General features: G+C 34.2%; 2 protein-coding genes across 2 annotated transcripts in view; one reads left to right on the top strand and one right to left on the bottom strand.

Annotated features, from left to right (window-relative positions):
• The first annotated feature begins 2842 nt into the window (after positions 1-2842).
• LOC133190803 (uncharacterized) lies at positions 2843-5280 on the top strand. Its single transcript, XM_061326492.1, has one exon. The coding sequence runs from the start codon at positions 3084-3086 to the stop codon at positions 5268-5270; it is 2187 nt and encodes a 728-aa protein (XP_061182476.1). The 5' UTR covers positions 2843-3083; the 3' UTR covers positions 5271-5280.
• Positions 5281-6571: 1291 nt separating this feature from the next.
• LOC133190260 (phospholipid-transporting ATPase ABCA1-like) overlaps positions 6572-15520 on the bottom strand; it is a 30549-nt gene continuing 21600 nt past the window's right edge. Inside the window, exons 33-45 of the mRNA XM_061325771.1 lie at positions 14865-15015; positions 14025-14148; positions 13764-13893; positions 13241-13373; positions 11534-11715; positions 11117-11258; positions 10762-10896; positions 10491-10594; positions 10252-10344; positions 9683-9923; positions 9111-9204; positions 8538-8663; positions 6572-8135 (exon numbers count right to left, since the gene is read on the bottom strand). Coding sequence (XP_061181755.1) covers positions 8008-8135; positions 8538-8663; positions 9111-9204; positions 9683-9923; positions 10252-10344; positions 10491-10594; positions 10762-10896; positions 11117-11258; positions 11534-11715; positions 13241-13373; positions 13764-13893; positions 14025-14148; positions 14865-15015 — 1783 coding nt within the window. The 3' untranslated portion in view covers positions 6572-8007. The remainder of the gene's footprint in view (positions 8136-8537; positions 8664-9110; positions 9205-9682; positions 9924-10251; positions 10345-10490; positions 10595-10761; positions 10897-11116; positions 11259-11533; positions 11716-13240; positions 13374-13763; positions 13894-14024; positions 14149-14864; positions 15016-15520) is intronic.

Below are 15520 nucleotides of genomic sequence, written 5' to 3'. Positions count from 1 at the left end.
ATGAAAATGTCATTTAGGCCAATAGACCATCAACTTAATTGTATATTGACGTTAAACGTTCAAATTCAGTCTAGTTGTACCAATTTTAAATTTTCTTGTCACAATCAAAAACACTATTTTTTAGAATGCTTGATATTCAAAAAGAGTTTTTTATTTCATAGACTAAAGGTAGATCTACATTAACCTTAAAAAACTTTTCTCTCATCAATTATACTTAGAAATACAAATTAGTTGATTTCGTAGAGCTCTCTTTCAGAAATGTTATTTTGTTTTTTGCTCAGCTTTGAAAAATAAAAATCTGAAACTCATATTATAAAGGATCAAATGTAAAATGAATATATGTTATAACAAATCACAGTGACTATAGTGTATACTTTAACAACACATTTAAAAAAAATCACTTTTAAATATATCATTATACAGTATTTTGAAAGAAGTATAAAAAAAAAACTCTCAGAAAACTCGTGTTACGTAGTACATACTGAGGGTATGAATAGAAAATTGTATCTTTGTTTGACAAATACATGTATATAATCTTAGCCAATATATTTTATCAATATCCATATCGCAGAAGTATAAAATAATAATGAAAACTAATGTATAAAAAATGTTGTGTCCAGATTATTGCTAAATAAATGAAAATAATATTGTCACGCAAAGTATATAGTGAATTGCGTTACGAAATTCTGTTGCCATGAAACCCTATAACCTTTGATGTTTTCCGTGTTTAAATTATATAAATCTTTGTTGAAAGATATATCATTTTGTTAGAAAAATATGTATTTTCTGTTTTCTACAAATGTAAAAAAAAAAAAAATCAAAAAATTAAAAATTCCGGTATAATCTACAGAATTCAAAATTTCCTTTTTCTTGTGACCTACGTTATCATATCTGAAAATTAAGACATCCCCTACTCTGCATTACATACCAGTATATAAAATGTTTCTTTTTTTTATTTTTTGTCCAAGCCACCTTACATTGAAAGAAATTCCACCCCTAGCTGTGATCTTGCGCTAAAATCCAATATATCCTCATATGTACTCGTTTATTTTAAAAAAGAAAATAGCATTACATCACAAATTCTTTTTGCAAGACAGAAACTCAATTAAAAGAACGATGAGAGAGTGCTTGTGTAAATAGACAAAGTTTAATTAGATCTGCGATTTGCAAACAATAACTTGCACGTGAATGCACTGGAAACACGGTCCAGGTCCAATATCTTTATAATCTACGATATACCAGCACCTGCATGTCCTTCGTTAAACTGATTCCTAGAGCTTGCAGAGAACGAAAATTCAGTAAGTATGATATATTTCATTGTTCAGTGTTGTATTGGGGGAGGGGGGGGGGGCAGTGTAAGATCCTTGTAGCATTTTGTTTAATTCCATGCTTAAAGTATATAAGTGAAAAGTTTTCAAGTGATTTTAGGGAGCGCACAGCCCCGCACGCTTATTTCTCTCTATTTAGCATTAATTCATTTATCAAGAAGTTATACATTTCCTGAAAGGTGAGCGCATATGCTGACACAGTCTTGAATTCTTCATACATTTTTGCTAATTACGCAGAATCAATCAACCATAATTGGAATGACCCGATAAGAACAGGAATCCTACAGAACCTGCCCGACCTCAGGTGTCAACAATATCTGAGCTCTCATAGTATCAATCTTGTCTTTTACATAAGGGGGGCTTTGTAATGTACACCCCTAGTTTTGGTCCTCCGTGCAGTTCATGCACAGACATATTGTATGCTGGTTATTTAATGAGTTCCTGTACAGCTCCTATCAATGTATCAATACTTGGGGGTATGTTTCTATTGTATTGTAATTCAAAGACGCTCATAATACACACAGTTATTTAAGACAGATTTATATATATAAACAGTCAGACAAACAATGTTTTTTCACACAAACGTTAGTCCACATAAAGGCCTCAATATAGTCTCCTGTGAAATATAGCCGGAGCGGACGGAAAAGTATAAATTTTTACGGACAGTCCAAATATGTACATTATGAAAGTTATTTCCAAATCACAGGTTTGTTTTTGATTTTATTTCTGGTAAATTTGTACAGACCCTGTCTACATTGATTTTATTTTCTGCATCGAATTTTTGCAGCATTTTCCCCGACCTTATTTTTAAATCATGCCGTGTTTTTAGTAATTAACTACTTCATTAAGACCGTGATATTGAAAACCCGGGCAATCGGAACGCTGACCACTTAAACAGATCGCTGAGATAATCTGATTTTGATATCGACTGATCGATAAATCTTAATCAATACAGGTCGTGGTAATGTCTTGATAAGAAGTTTGATTGACTTTTTGGACCCCAATAGTACTTCAACTTTTCAGTCATGACGGGTTAACCCAATTTTTTGTTTTATTGTTATTCTTTTTCAAATTTATTATTATAGCATTGTAAACTCTCCTTTTACTCAACAATACAGCGATATAAACTCCCCTTCAATTGAACAATATAGCAACGTCAAGTATTGAATTATGGTTTAAGGAAATTACCCCTATGTCCACTTAGAAGATAAGATGATTTATCTTTAAATGCTGTTTGTGGAATTATGATAGATTTTTGTTAACACCGTTCGTGAATTACATTAGAAAACACAAAATCGATTTTCCCCGTTAAGATATGATTTCGTTTAGCAAGAGTTACTTTATCGAAACGCCCTTTTCAGTTACATTTAACTTAAAAGGGTGAATACACGATGCTGGTCAATTTTAAACATCTTTATAATTAACCATCCCCTGGTATTTTCCATATGTGGAGGCAAGTGATTTAGCAATCATTTATTTGTGATTTTATTCGTTGTGTTACAGAAAGATCTTTAAAAATTGAAACTTCGACTTGGACAAAAAAACCTCATTCAGGGTGCAAACAGAACAAGCATAATAAAGGACTTAATTATCATAGGCAAACAACGTTCGCAACATTATGTGACAGGAATTAAATCTTTGATACCTAAACCAGCTATTCACAACGCTGGATTGTGACACCCTTATATTAATATTTTGGGATCCCACACATAGAATAGCAATAACTTACAGGTTCAGCTAATAAGTATTCGCGTCATGGCAGAGGTGTCACACATCAGGAACGCAGCGAACAGAACGCGACCTCTTGGAGAAGTCAAAGATGACATTGCGTACATGGTAAAACAGGACTCGAGATATACCACCCGTGACGATTACAGCGACGAAACCGGCGATGTTCAGAAGATGAAAGATGTAAAGGATAGTATACGCCATGCTGCACTCATCAATATCGTTGCAGCCGTTAACGATTCTTGTGAGGACGAGTCGGCACGTTCCCGTTTTTTGGAACAATCTCAGAGAAGTGCAGAAACCAATATGGCGCTTATATCAAACCTCGTCTTTCACAAGGATAGGTCCATCTCCATTCCAAAACCTCAGGTTTTCTTTGAACCCCCAAAAACGCTTTCAACGAAGAAACCGGTGTTTTACAAAAATTCGAAGGATGAAGTTCTGGAAGACATCGAACAAAGAAAACGGTGTGTTTCATTGACAAGAACCCGTATGCCAGTGGATGATGAACCTGAAAAAGCATTAACGGACAGACCAAAAAGTGAAAGCATACAGTTTTCAGTATCAATACAACAGCTTAAGGATGACACTAAATCGAACCCACCCACCCCACCATGGATGCAGAAGCCGATGAAAGTTAAGAATGCACGCTCGATGAGCCCAAGACGGCGATTCGTCTCCTTAAATAAGAAAATAGAAACAAAATCTGGAACACCAATTTCTAAATGTGAAGCAGTGGACATTATGGATGCGACAGAATGCTTACAAAACCGTTTCAAACCCCCGCCTGTTTCTCACATTGAGAGTTACGGGGAACAAATAGACAATGCTAGTACTGAAAATGATCCTAGCATATTTCGAGCACGATCTCTCCCATCGCTTTTCCCAGTAAAGAAAAAGAAGGAAGTGAAAGTTACTGATAAAAGTGGTAACGGTAGTGATAAAGACAAAGCAAAACTTATTGCACCATTCAAAAGACCTTCTGCAACAGCATATGGGTGTCTCCCTAATATGGTCATGGGCAAAACAATTCAAACGAAATCTGAAAACAATGACCAGTTGAACTTGGTACAAGATCAGAAGTTATATAATCGTGTTGAAAAAATATCGTCTGCTATAAAGGAAACCATTTCAAAATTTGAAACTCAAGAAGATTCCCCAAAAGCAGAGGAGGGTATCATTTCGCTGGAAGGACACTCCATACCTAATCCGCGACAACCCACAGTACCTGGTTCTTCCAAACTTCCTGAGAAACGTCTGCTCAATAGGCCTCAAACAGGGCCAGATTACATGAAAATGAATTCAGTGCAAGAAAGGAGAATTTTACGTGATCTTGACCACCACTTCAACGAACTTCACCGAACGTTGTCTCATCGAAGTAATCTATTAAGTGATAATACTAGTCAAACTGTTCAGGCCACGGCTTATGATATAGCCAATTATGGTTTAGTAGGTAAGAAATTTAAATCGAAAAATACAGACAAACTTTCAAGTGAAAGGAATAGGTTTTTTCAACAGAAAATGGGGGTTAAACCCAAGTCAACGAAAAGGGTGACATTTGCCCCGGTGGAGGAAAATCTTAATGCTAGTGAAGTAAGAAATACCACGAATTCTATCTGTGATGAGAGACAAGACTCATCTCGCACAAAAAGAGCAATAAATCAAGTAAACGTAAGAACTGGATCATCATCTATGAAAGCTGTGTCTTCCGGAGAGTTATCCCGCCTTAAAAAGCGTATCATTCCGGACCAGTTCAATTCTGATCCAAAGCCAAATTATGATCTCATGGACAATATCAGAATATCTGGTATGTCTTCTAGAGAAAACAGTAGTGTCCCTCCCCGACCGCCTTCACGGATGTCCGAGGTCAGATCGATGGGGTCGGAGGGTGTCACTTCTTCATATTTCGATGAAGTCGCGTTCGATTGGAATGACCGTGAGACCGATGCTGCTGATCGTGCAAGTTCAAATGTACCCAAAAGTTATGGTGCGTCATCATTTTATCCTGACAGTACTAAGATTAAACTCAATTTCAACCAATATCAGTATAGTGACTCTGAAGAAAGCTCTGAAGAGGAAGATAATGAAACGTATCGTATTGTAAAAGCCGTGGATTTAGGTACGCTGTCGGGTTATCAACACAGGAAATTCCGGAAACCGCCTACAAAACTAGAAACGTCGACAACCCATTTCGTCAAAATTAAAGTAAAATGATCAGGATGTTTCTCTCTCATTAACGAAAATAACTACCAAACTGTAAAACACGATGGACGATCGATTCAGACACGATAAACAACCTAAATATTTTGGAGCAGGATAAGACTTATTTATGACCTGTATATTTATCTATTCTCTTCTCATTACCATGAATAAATGCTTTTCTGATCAATAAAGAATTAAAGAGGATAATGATAGCACATTATCAGCACATGTGATTACACAGCAACCTGTGCATTCAGACAGTCGGAAAAATACAACAGAGCTGAATTTCGTGAAAAAAATCTTAACAGTTTTATCTGGTGGATTAAGTGTCATTCATAGTTCTTTTGGAAAAATGTGATAAATTTAATTTGGATGAGCCGATTGCAATGACGGCGTTTCTCGGCTTGGATATATTGAGAAAATATTCAAGGTTGCTAGTTTTGTTTTGTTTAATTAAGGCCTGGAAACTGTGCATCTACAATGTCAGCGATAACAATCTCTGTGCTATACGAGAAATGGTTCTAGACAAGCAGGCAACATAATGCCTATAGAAGTATATTACAAAACATGTGCCAAATATTAATTATTATTTTAACAATAAAACAAAATCACCACCTGGGCTGGAATAATTTATTTCTTTGGTTTAGACCCACACTAGGTATATTGGGGCTGGGGCACATGGATTTTTGTGTAGTGTAAAATTTGGCAACATTTCACAAACTTAGAGAGTGAGAGAGAGATAAAATGTGTTGTCCTCAGTCTATGAAGACAAATTTCATACATGTAGTTTTCAAGGCTATTATTTTGTAAAAATTAATTTTGAACCATGAAATCTTAATCACTGAATTCAAAATTTGCCATTTCTCCAATGACCTTGTATGTTTTTTTTTTTTTCATGCTGAAAAGAAATTTATCCTATGCACAGGATGCAAAATTTTGCATTTTAGTTGCACACAAGGAGACACACCAGGTCATACATAGATTCTTGCTGTCTCACTCTCTCCTATCCATGTTCTGACTATACCTAATATATCTACTGAATGCACCCAAGTTAAAAAAAAAATCATTTCTGATTATCTCCCCCCCCCCCCCCCCCCCCTTTTCAAGGATCTTTTTTTCATAACTTGAAGACTTTTGAAACAGTGCAAAGGGAGTGTGCAACTTCACATATCATACTCTTCTCTGATGACCAGAACTTTAATGAAAGGGAAGGCCAAGACATAAATATCCTGTTATCAAGGCTATGATATTATAAGCAAAACTATCAATACAATTATACCAAATTATTCACAACAAAGTTAACATAAACCAGATTGTATTTATAATGATAATTTTTATTAAAAAATATAATGTATGTAACAAAAATCTTATATTAATTCACAAAACAAAAAAAGTAATCTTTACATTCTTAGTACAAAAAAACAACAACACATTCTTCAATAACTGAAAATATCACTTCACACACTCCTCAGAATTTGTTTTGGTGTTATTCAGTATAGTACACTTGCCTGTTAAGCTTCCTCAGAACTTGTAGGGATCTTACACTCACTAAAGCATTCAAAACTAAGTATTAAGCATACCACAATAAAAACGTGTGTGTATACAGTTTATTTGATGGGAAACTTGCAAATTAAAAAAGATGATGAGAGTTTGAGAAGAAAGTGCCTCAAGTTTACAAATAACAAACATGAACTCAGCCACTGCATTGTGCTATGCTGTTATTATTATTGATAGCCTTTGTCGTTCCTTAACCACGAAATGAATTGTACACTCAGGACTGAACAATGGAAGTTTCCAAAACTTTCTAAACAAATATTGTGAGTCTCATGTTTGTCCTTGCATAAAGAACCATTGTGAAGGTCATGCACATGTTTATTGATAATGTAAATGGACACATTCTGAAAGTTTGTTGACAGAAGGCAAAGTTGGTTGGTTCAGAACAATACTTGTGATTTAAATTTCTTAGGAATAAGTAAATTACGAATCAATATCCAGGTAAAAAAACTCACAAAAAGCCAATTATAACAAACATGTTAAATACATGTAGGCCTATAAAAATCACTGGATAATATACTAAGGATTCCTTAATACATACTGCCCACCACGTTTAACATTTCTGATTTAATAATGCATACAACAATAACTCACATGATGTAGTCTAAGTAAATGAAAGTACAAAATGAAAGTACAAAAATGAAAGACTGATGGTGTAAACAAGAAGAACAAACTGTCAAGTAATGACAGAATCTTACATTACAATGTTTATAATGCTGTATATAAAATAGGAGATTCTTTTGGTTACAAAATTATTGTGCAAAATTCACAGCATACAGATCTAACATGGCCAGCCAGTTAGAAATCAAAGAAACTAAATAAAAATATCAGCAATATCTTATAGAATATCATATATGAAAAAAGAAATCTGATTAAGTAAAACAAAGATATGTACAGAAAATGAGAGTAAAAAGGACAATCACACTTAATGTCACCTGGGATATTTCTAAAATTAAAACATGTGTCATCACAGATAGAATCAAGAAGAAAAAAAAGATGTAAAATTGATGGATTGCTAAAAAAAAACCCCAAGAAAATAAACATCAAATATCATCACTGAATCTTTGTCCAGTTCAGTTTCTATTCAGTACATACACTTAAGTCTTCCTCAATGACCCTTTCAAGTTCACCGAGTATTTTTGGACATCCATTTAAAGAGGTTCATGTTTAAGCACTTGAATGCTGATCCAACGCTCTAGAAGATTTGAACGTTAGACATTGCGTTTGAGCTACGGGTACTGCTCCTGGCACTGCTGGGGCGAATCAGGTCCACCGTACTCCCAGTGAGACTCTCATCATCTGTGTACGTCATGCTCTGGTAATCTGAAGTCAAGGAATTACATATTCAAAAGAGGTGTGATAAAAAAAAAAAATGTGTAACTTTATAATTAAAAAAGTCAACAAAGATTAAATAGCTATCTCAGTGAAGTAAAAAAAAAAAAAGACTAGAACTTTTATCAGATGAATGTTTCATAAGAAACAATAGTTAATTCAATCATTACAGTGTTTGTGTTACACATCCAGAAAACATGGGATCTGAAAGAAGATTATATCCCTAGATATTGTACACATGTACATGCATCATCTATGCAAGTTGTGTCCAGGTCAAGCCTATAAATACTATGGTATATACCTGATCAAATCTTGACCAAAGATGTGGAAAATGTACATCAAATGCAGTATCTAAAGCAAAAGAGAATTAAATATCACTGATATTAGACATACCATATTCTGCCCTTAATCTGCCGTGGGGTTGTCGAAGCTCTATTGTAGATCCTCCTAAGCTAGATCCAGCAATACTGTCAGTATCCGAGAAGCCAGAAGTCCCGCCTACAGGATATACACCATTATCTATTAATAAAATTGACAACATTAGGTACATGCAAAACATATATGGACTAATATGGAGCTGTATAAGATGAAAGAGAAATTTGCCAGTACAAACTGTAGTTTCCAAAATATACCCGAGGAATTAATTATCGCATAATTTCGCGAGAAGCGCAACAGGCGAAATAAAATTACTCGCTTTTATTTTATGGTGCTAAATTCTCTGGATCAAACATCTACTCGCGAATTATTGTTCTTGCGATTTGATATCTAAGGGCCATTTCGCGATATAAAGTACTCGCATAAAAAAAAGGAATAATCACATTAATACCAGAACCGTGGAATCTTATTGTAACTCTGGTGAATTTATGATAGAATCACTAGATTAAAGCATTTTGAGTTTGATACATATATGCACATGCAGGTCTACATCTTTAAGTACACAAGCATGTATGTATGAATGCTTCTTACCTTTTTTGAAACTACTGGATTTCTTTCTACGCGACTGATCAGGAATCTCATCATCCAACAAATCTGTTTGATCTTTGGCAAAGTTTATAAATACCTAAACGATAAACACAAACTACTTATGTTAGAGTTTAATAGCAATAACAAGCAGTGTACTGCATATACATGTATGTATTTAACAGTTACATGCATGTTTATGAACTCTTAAAACTGGCAAGAAATCATGTTTGATACAAAATAGAAACCAGACCAAATTCTAATGTAATCACTATATCTTCTTATTTTAGTGAATTCAAATTAAAACTTATGACCAGATAAGCAAAATTTGTTTTTATTATTTACAGTAAATGGGAATTTACATTTTGGAGATTCTCATAAATTAGTGTTCACTTTTCATGAATTAGTCCATTCAAGACAGTGTAAAGTGAAGTAAACCAGAGGCCTGTTCAACGGAGCAAACGTTCGTGAACGCTAAAAAAAATTCCTTATCCCTCCAACAGAAATGCTGGCAAGTGCTTGCAAATGTTTGCTCTGCTGAACAGGCCTCAGGTTTTCCTTTTTTCTTCAAAATTTACCTGATCCAAAGTAGTCTGTGAGACAGAGTAGTCCTCAATATTGAGTCTGGACTTGGCTTTTTCTAGCTGCCCAAAAATACTGGACAATTTGATTCGGGATTTCAGCTGGTATTGTAACATGTTGTGATGGGCTTCCAGAAGTTCAGCTCCTCGGAACGTGGAGCATATAAAATCCTCCACATTCTTCATGTCTGGATTCTCACCAGCTACTCGGACTATAATGGTGTAACCTTCACCAAATCTGTTAAGAGTAAATAGAAAATAAATAAATGAATTTGACATAGATGTAAATAATGTGTATAACCTAAATATAGCCATACTTACAAAATATCATAGAAACAGTAAGAACATTTGTAATACATGTTGTCTTATACTGTACCAGGTAGTATAAAGGAGATCTCTTTGGGGTATAAATGATATGCATATATAATACATGTGAACAATACAAAAGTATATGTACATGTTTTATTACAATTTTTAAACAAAGGACACAGAAAAGGAATATGGATAAAGCTGGCTAACAATGTATGGTACTTGTAAGTCAAGTTTGAGTAGTATAATATGCTGACCTATTTTTCAGATGTTGAATGCTCCCCAGACAACGGAAAGTTCCATTCACCATAATGGCCAGTCTGCCACACAGAGCCTCACATTCTTCCATACTGTGAATGCAAGAAAAATGAGTCATCAATTGACTCTTAAACCTAACATACATGTGTACTTACTGAAAATGTTCTGATACTTTTAAAATTCCTCCAATTTTTGTTAAGAAGGACCTCTAGAATAGTAATTGTCAGTCATGCATTACCTGTGAGAGGTGAGAATAACTGAACGTCCATCCTTGATAATGTTCTTAATACAGTTCCATAAGAATCTCCGAGCCCTGGGGTCCATTCCTGTCGTGGGCTCATCCTTTATGGGGCAGAAAAAAAGATCAGTGAAGTAAAACGAGACAATTTCTGGCTATTAGGATATACTTGTACATGTATTCTTTTTTTGTGTTAAAGATTTGGTTTCAAAACAGAGATGGATTGCACAAAACTAAATTTTTTCTTGTAGTATATATTGACCGTACTTACAAGGAATATGATCTGAGGATTCCCTATCAGTGAGATGGCAGTGGACAGCTTGCGTTTGTTTCCACCAGAGTAACTCCCTGACAATTTATCAGCATAAATCAACAGTCCTAGTTTTCTGATAGCCCAATCTGACACCTACAAAACATTTTTTTAATCATAAAAATCTTCTACTAAATTATTCTAAAATACATGTATAATACAGTATACTGTATATGAGATTTAATTCAGAAAAAACAATTTTTTCTGGAAATATTTTTTTTTCACGTTTACCCTTTATTTACAAATAACTTTTCACATTTTCACTAAAGCCATATACTCCTATATTTAGTATTATTAGATTGTGTTCTTTGAGTACCCTGTTGACATCTTTTCCCTGCACTCCCCGCAAACGGGCATAGAATCGTAAGATTTCCCTCCCTGTCAAGAGGGGATCAAAGGCATCAAACTGAGGACAGTACCCAATGTCTCGGCGAACCTTCACCATGTCCGTCAAAATGCTGTAAAAAAGTTAACGCGAAATGTTGAAAAAAGTAATTACTAATAAAGATCTGAAATGCCATGGATGGCATTCAGAAATTCCTTTATTACATGTACATATATGTGAGGAATTTATTTTATACAGATAATCATTTGTTATTTGGTAAAACAGGGTAAAAATAAAATGATCTCAGAATAAGCAGGTATTAATATATCCATGTTTTCTGATACATGTTCATTGTAATTGCATTTAGAAGTGCATTACAATTGAAACTTTGTGATTGATATTATTCACCTGTTGTTGTTTAAGAAAGCATTTCCTTCGGTTACAAAGACATCTCCTGTCAGCATCTTGAATGTGGTGGTCTTCCCCGCTCCGTTCACTCCTAATAAACCAAAACACTGGCCTTTAGGGACTCCCACACAAAGTCTGTCAACTGCTGTGTTCCGTCCTTTCTTACCAAACAATCGATAAACCTGGTAAAAGATTATCACTTATGTATATCTCGACTTTTGTAACACTGCTCATAATTACAAAGAAATGCATCACCACAGATTTAGATAGATTTCAAGTATATTGAAATTTCTTTTCACTAAATTAATCCACATGTAAAAAAATCCTAATTCATTTTATCACCTAAATTATCTTGATTCCATCAAATTGCGGTTCAGTCATAGGCTTTATAATACTTATATAAAGGGTGTTAAGAAAGTTTGTTCCAAAAATTAAATAAAATATTTTTGAAAAATTTCAAACTCGTGATGAAAAGATTGATTTTCCAGTTTAAAAAAATCACGAGATTGTGCTATCAATTTATGATATTAAATTTCTAGCAGAAAGTTATGGGAATTTTTTAATGTATGCAATTTATATACATCTTTTAAACACCCAAGTGACAGATTTGCTTGAAATTTTGGTGAAAATGTAGGATTGGTTACTTTTGTTTCTTTTCATCTTCGCTAGCCAAGGGTTTCTGATACGCTACTCTCCTCATAAACCCTTGGCATACGGTGCTGACAAAAGACGGGATTGTTTTTGTCACGTGATCATGATTCTTACAGATTGCGTCATCGACAGAAATAAAAAGCGTATTTAAAAAAAAATTGTTTTTAAAGAATAATTAACAAGAAGGTATTGAGTTATGTTAATTTGTTACTTAAACATGTAAAAATGCAAATCTACATCTTCAGTATAGATTCTTAATCACATATTATGCACGTTGCTTTAGATATTGGATGACACCATATAGCTATTTATAGAATGGCATGTTATCTTACGGATCATTGTTTACTTGCGTTTTACATTACCGATGTTAAAGAGTCAAGATATATCCCGAACGCAAATATCGTCATTTAGAAAAAACAATTGCTGATTGGTCGAATGATGTCGATCAACTCCAATCACAACTTGAGAAAAAAATCCCAACTTTTTTTAACACCGTATGCCAAGGGCTTATGAGGAGAGTAGCGTATCAGAAACCCTTGGCTAGCGAAGATGGTTTCTTTTTAGCTTACCTTGCATCATACAAAACTGATTAATTCGGTGAAAATAAAGCAAAGTTACTTTTCAAAAGAATAGGTTTGCCAATGGAATTTTATATTGAAATGATAAGTTCTGCATATGTATTTAAAAGGCTATATTGGTATGTAAGTTTAAGATATTTCAAAGATGTGTTTTATCTTTGATTTTTCTGTACAGACATCATATGTATCAATATCTTCCTTACCACTTTCCATTTTAACAAAAAGAAAAAAAAAACATCAGTAGCAAGATTGAACTCTCTGAACATGAAATATCACAAATTTTAAATACATGCATCTTCATTGTTTTCAAGAATTAAAGGAAAATGTGGAATAAACTTTCTTAAAATTTAATCCTTACCTTAGTGAGATTCTCGAATCTGAGGATGTCATCTTTTGCTCCTCCTGACTTAATCCTTACCTTAGTGAGATTCTGGAGTCTGAGGATGTCATTTTTTTCTCCTCCTGACTTAATCCTTACCTTAGTGAGATTCTGGAGTCTGAGGATGTCATCCTTTGCTTCTCCTGACTTAATCCTCTTCCTCTCTGCTGCTACATCCTCATCCTCATCATCCAGAGGTTTGTGGGTAGGTCTCGGTGACCAGAAACACATCCTGTGTTACAAAGACATTCATTTTCAAGTTGTAGGTACATGTACTTATTCATGCAGTAATAAATGGTCATAGGGATTTCGTTTTTTATCTGACATTTGTAAAGTTGTGAAAAACACAATTGATTTTTCCTAACTTTGAAGGGAAAAAAAAACATAAACTGAAGAGTAGCTTTCACTTATTGCCTGATATAATAATATTTTCCTTCTGATTACTCAGAGATTTATACAAAATTTTCTGATTTATGTCTTTCTAACCCGCTAAATAATCAGATGAAAAAAACATTTATGTACTTTTCTTTAAATGCTAAGAGTATACGTACATGAATATGCAGTTGCTCCATAAATAACATCAAGGTGAAGTGTTAAGCCCCACTGTAACAAGAAATCTTACCCTCGTTTAATGAAGAAATTGTATTCAATCAGTAAGTTGACACTGAAGAACAAAATGCCAATGAAAAACATGGACAACAGGTTTCTTCCCACTACATCAAACTTAAACGGACTTGTGATGATTGTTTCACCTGCAAAGAGAGAAAAATTTATGCTTATTTCTAGAACAGATCACGAAGCAATATGTGCAGAACATTCATACATGAAATGCCTGTATATGAAATGCAACACTACATGACTATTAGTTGTGTAATTTAAGTACCCAGTAGAGCTGCAGCATCTGTGACCCTCTGATTGTACGCCATGTCCATCAGCCCTCTCCCCAGACCATACTGAGGCAACAGCAAGAAAACTCGCTTCAGAATCGTATTTATATTCTTCAACTCCTGCAAAATATAATAAATAACACTTAAGATTTATTTTACTCCATGTTTTGAATGCATTTTACAATACAGCACACTATGCAACACACTCTGCATACACTGAATTTCAAGGGACAAAACAAGGGTCAAACAAAATACCCCATTCTCCTTCAGAGCGGGGGTACATGTATAACAAAAATATTCACTATATTTTAAGTTCTGTATAAACAAAGTTAAAATTCAAATGTGTTCTGTATTTGAAGGAATATACAAAATACAATTCAAATTTTTTGATTACAATGAAATGACACAAAAGCAAGTACATTTCTCAAAAACAGATTTTCCTTAGAAAAAAAGCCTGGTTAGGGTGGGGATGCAGTCATTTCTTTTCCTGTAAGACACTGCATTTTGCAAGGGATAGTATTGATATTCATGATTAACAGATAACTCTGAATGATCATGGCATTTCATATCCTCAATCCTGCTTTAACAATATAAGAAATTTCAATTTAACCCATACCTGAAAGCTACATTATAAATTCAAGAAATAGACAATATGGTATGAGCATTATGTTTCTTTCAATAGCTGGTAATTCAGTTATTCAATACATGGAATATGGTGAATATCAATATATTTTTTTATTCTATTTCTTTTAGATAAAACATGATATGTTCAGCATAATTGAGAGAGAGAGAGAGAGAGAGAGAGAGAGAGAGAGAGAGAGAGAGGGTCTTTTTACCTCATCATCTGCCTGTAAGAACTCTATAACATAGGTGGCCAGTGTAGAGGTGGTACCCAGGAAGATGTTGACAGACTGAAGCACCACCATGGAGGTGCTGGGGATGCTGAAGAGGCGGGAGAAGGGGTACATCACAGGAATCATGGACCACCTATAGAACAAAGTGGTGTAAATCATCAGTAACTCATACACACATCTCATTCATATACCATGTATTCCATTAATCAAATACTGTACACATGGTTTTATTAAAGGGTTGCAAGTTTGAGGATTTTCTTTTCATTAGAAATATGGCAGAGTGGAAAGTCATTACACTAGTTTTAATATTCCATTTTAGAGAGATGAGAAATTTGATGGTTGGTAATATTGACAATTTAAAACTTGTTTATCAAGGTGTTTCCAGGTCATCAACCTTTCTGCCCTTACAGAACACTGTAGATGTCAATATTGGTTACATTTTTTCAGCAAAGGTATTAATTGATCAATTACAGGTATATGTTATTCTCGCTCTATACTTAAAAACACTGACAAAAAAAATCACTTATTCCCTCACTCTCTGCTGGATTATACTGAATTATATTTACTTGAATCATTCCATTTTCTACTGCTGGGATCAATATTTTCAATTGCTGCAAATTTCTCCCCCACTTAAACAC

This window comes from Saccostrea echinata, unplaced genomic scaffold (genome assembly GCF_033153115.1).
Source record: "Saccostrea echinata isolate AGI-Se365-2 ecotype Australia unplaced genomic scaffold, CSIRO_AGI_Sech_v1 ptg000022l, whole genome shotgun sequence".
Lineage (NCBI taxonomy): Eukaryota > Metazoa > Mollusca > Bivalvia > Ostreida > Ostreidae > Saccostrea > Saccostrea echinata.
The sequence above is the reverse complement of the archived record's forward strand: the minus strand, read 5'-3'. Positions and strand labels throughout refer to the sequence as shown.

What these genes read in the sequence shown, in the direction of transcription:
- LOC133190803 (XM_061326492.1), top strand. Translation starts at nt 3,084, where the DNA reads ATGGCAGAGGTGTCACACATCAGGAACGCAGCGAACAGAACGCGACCT.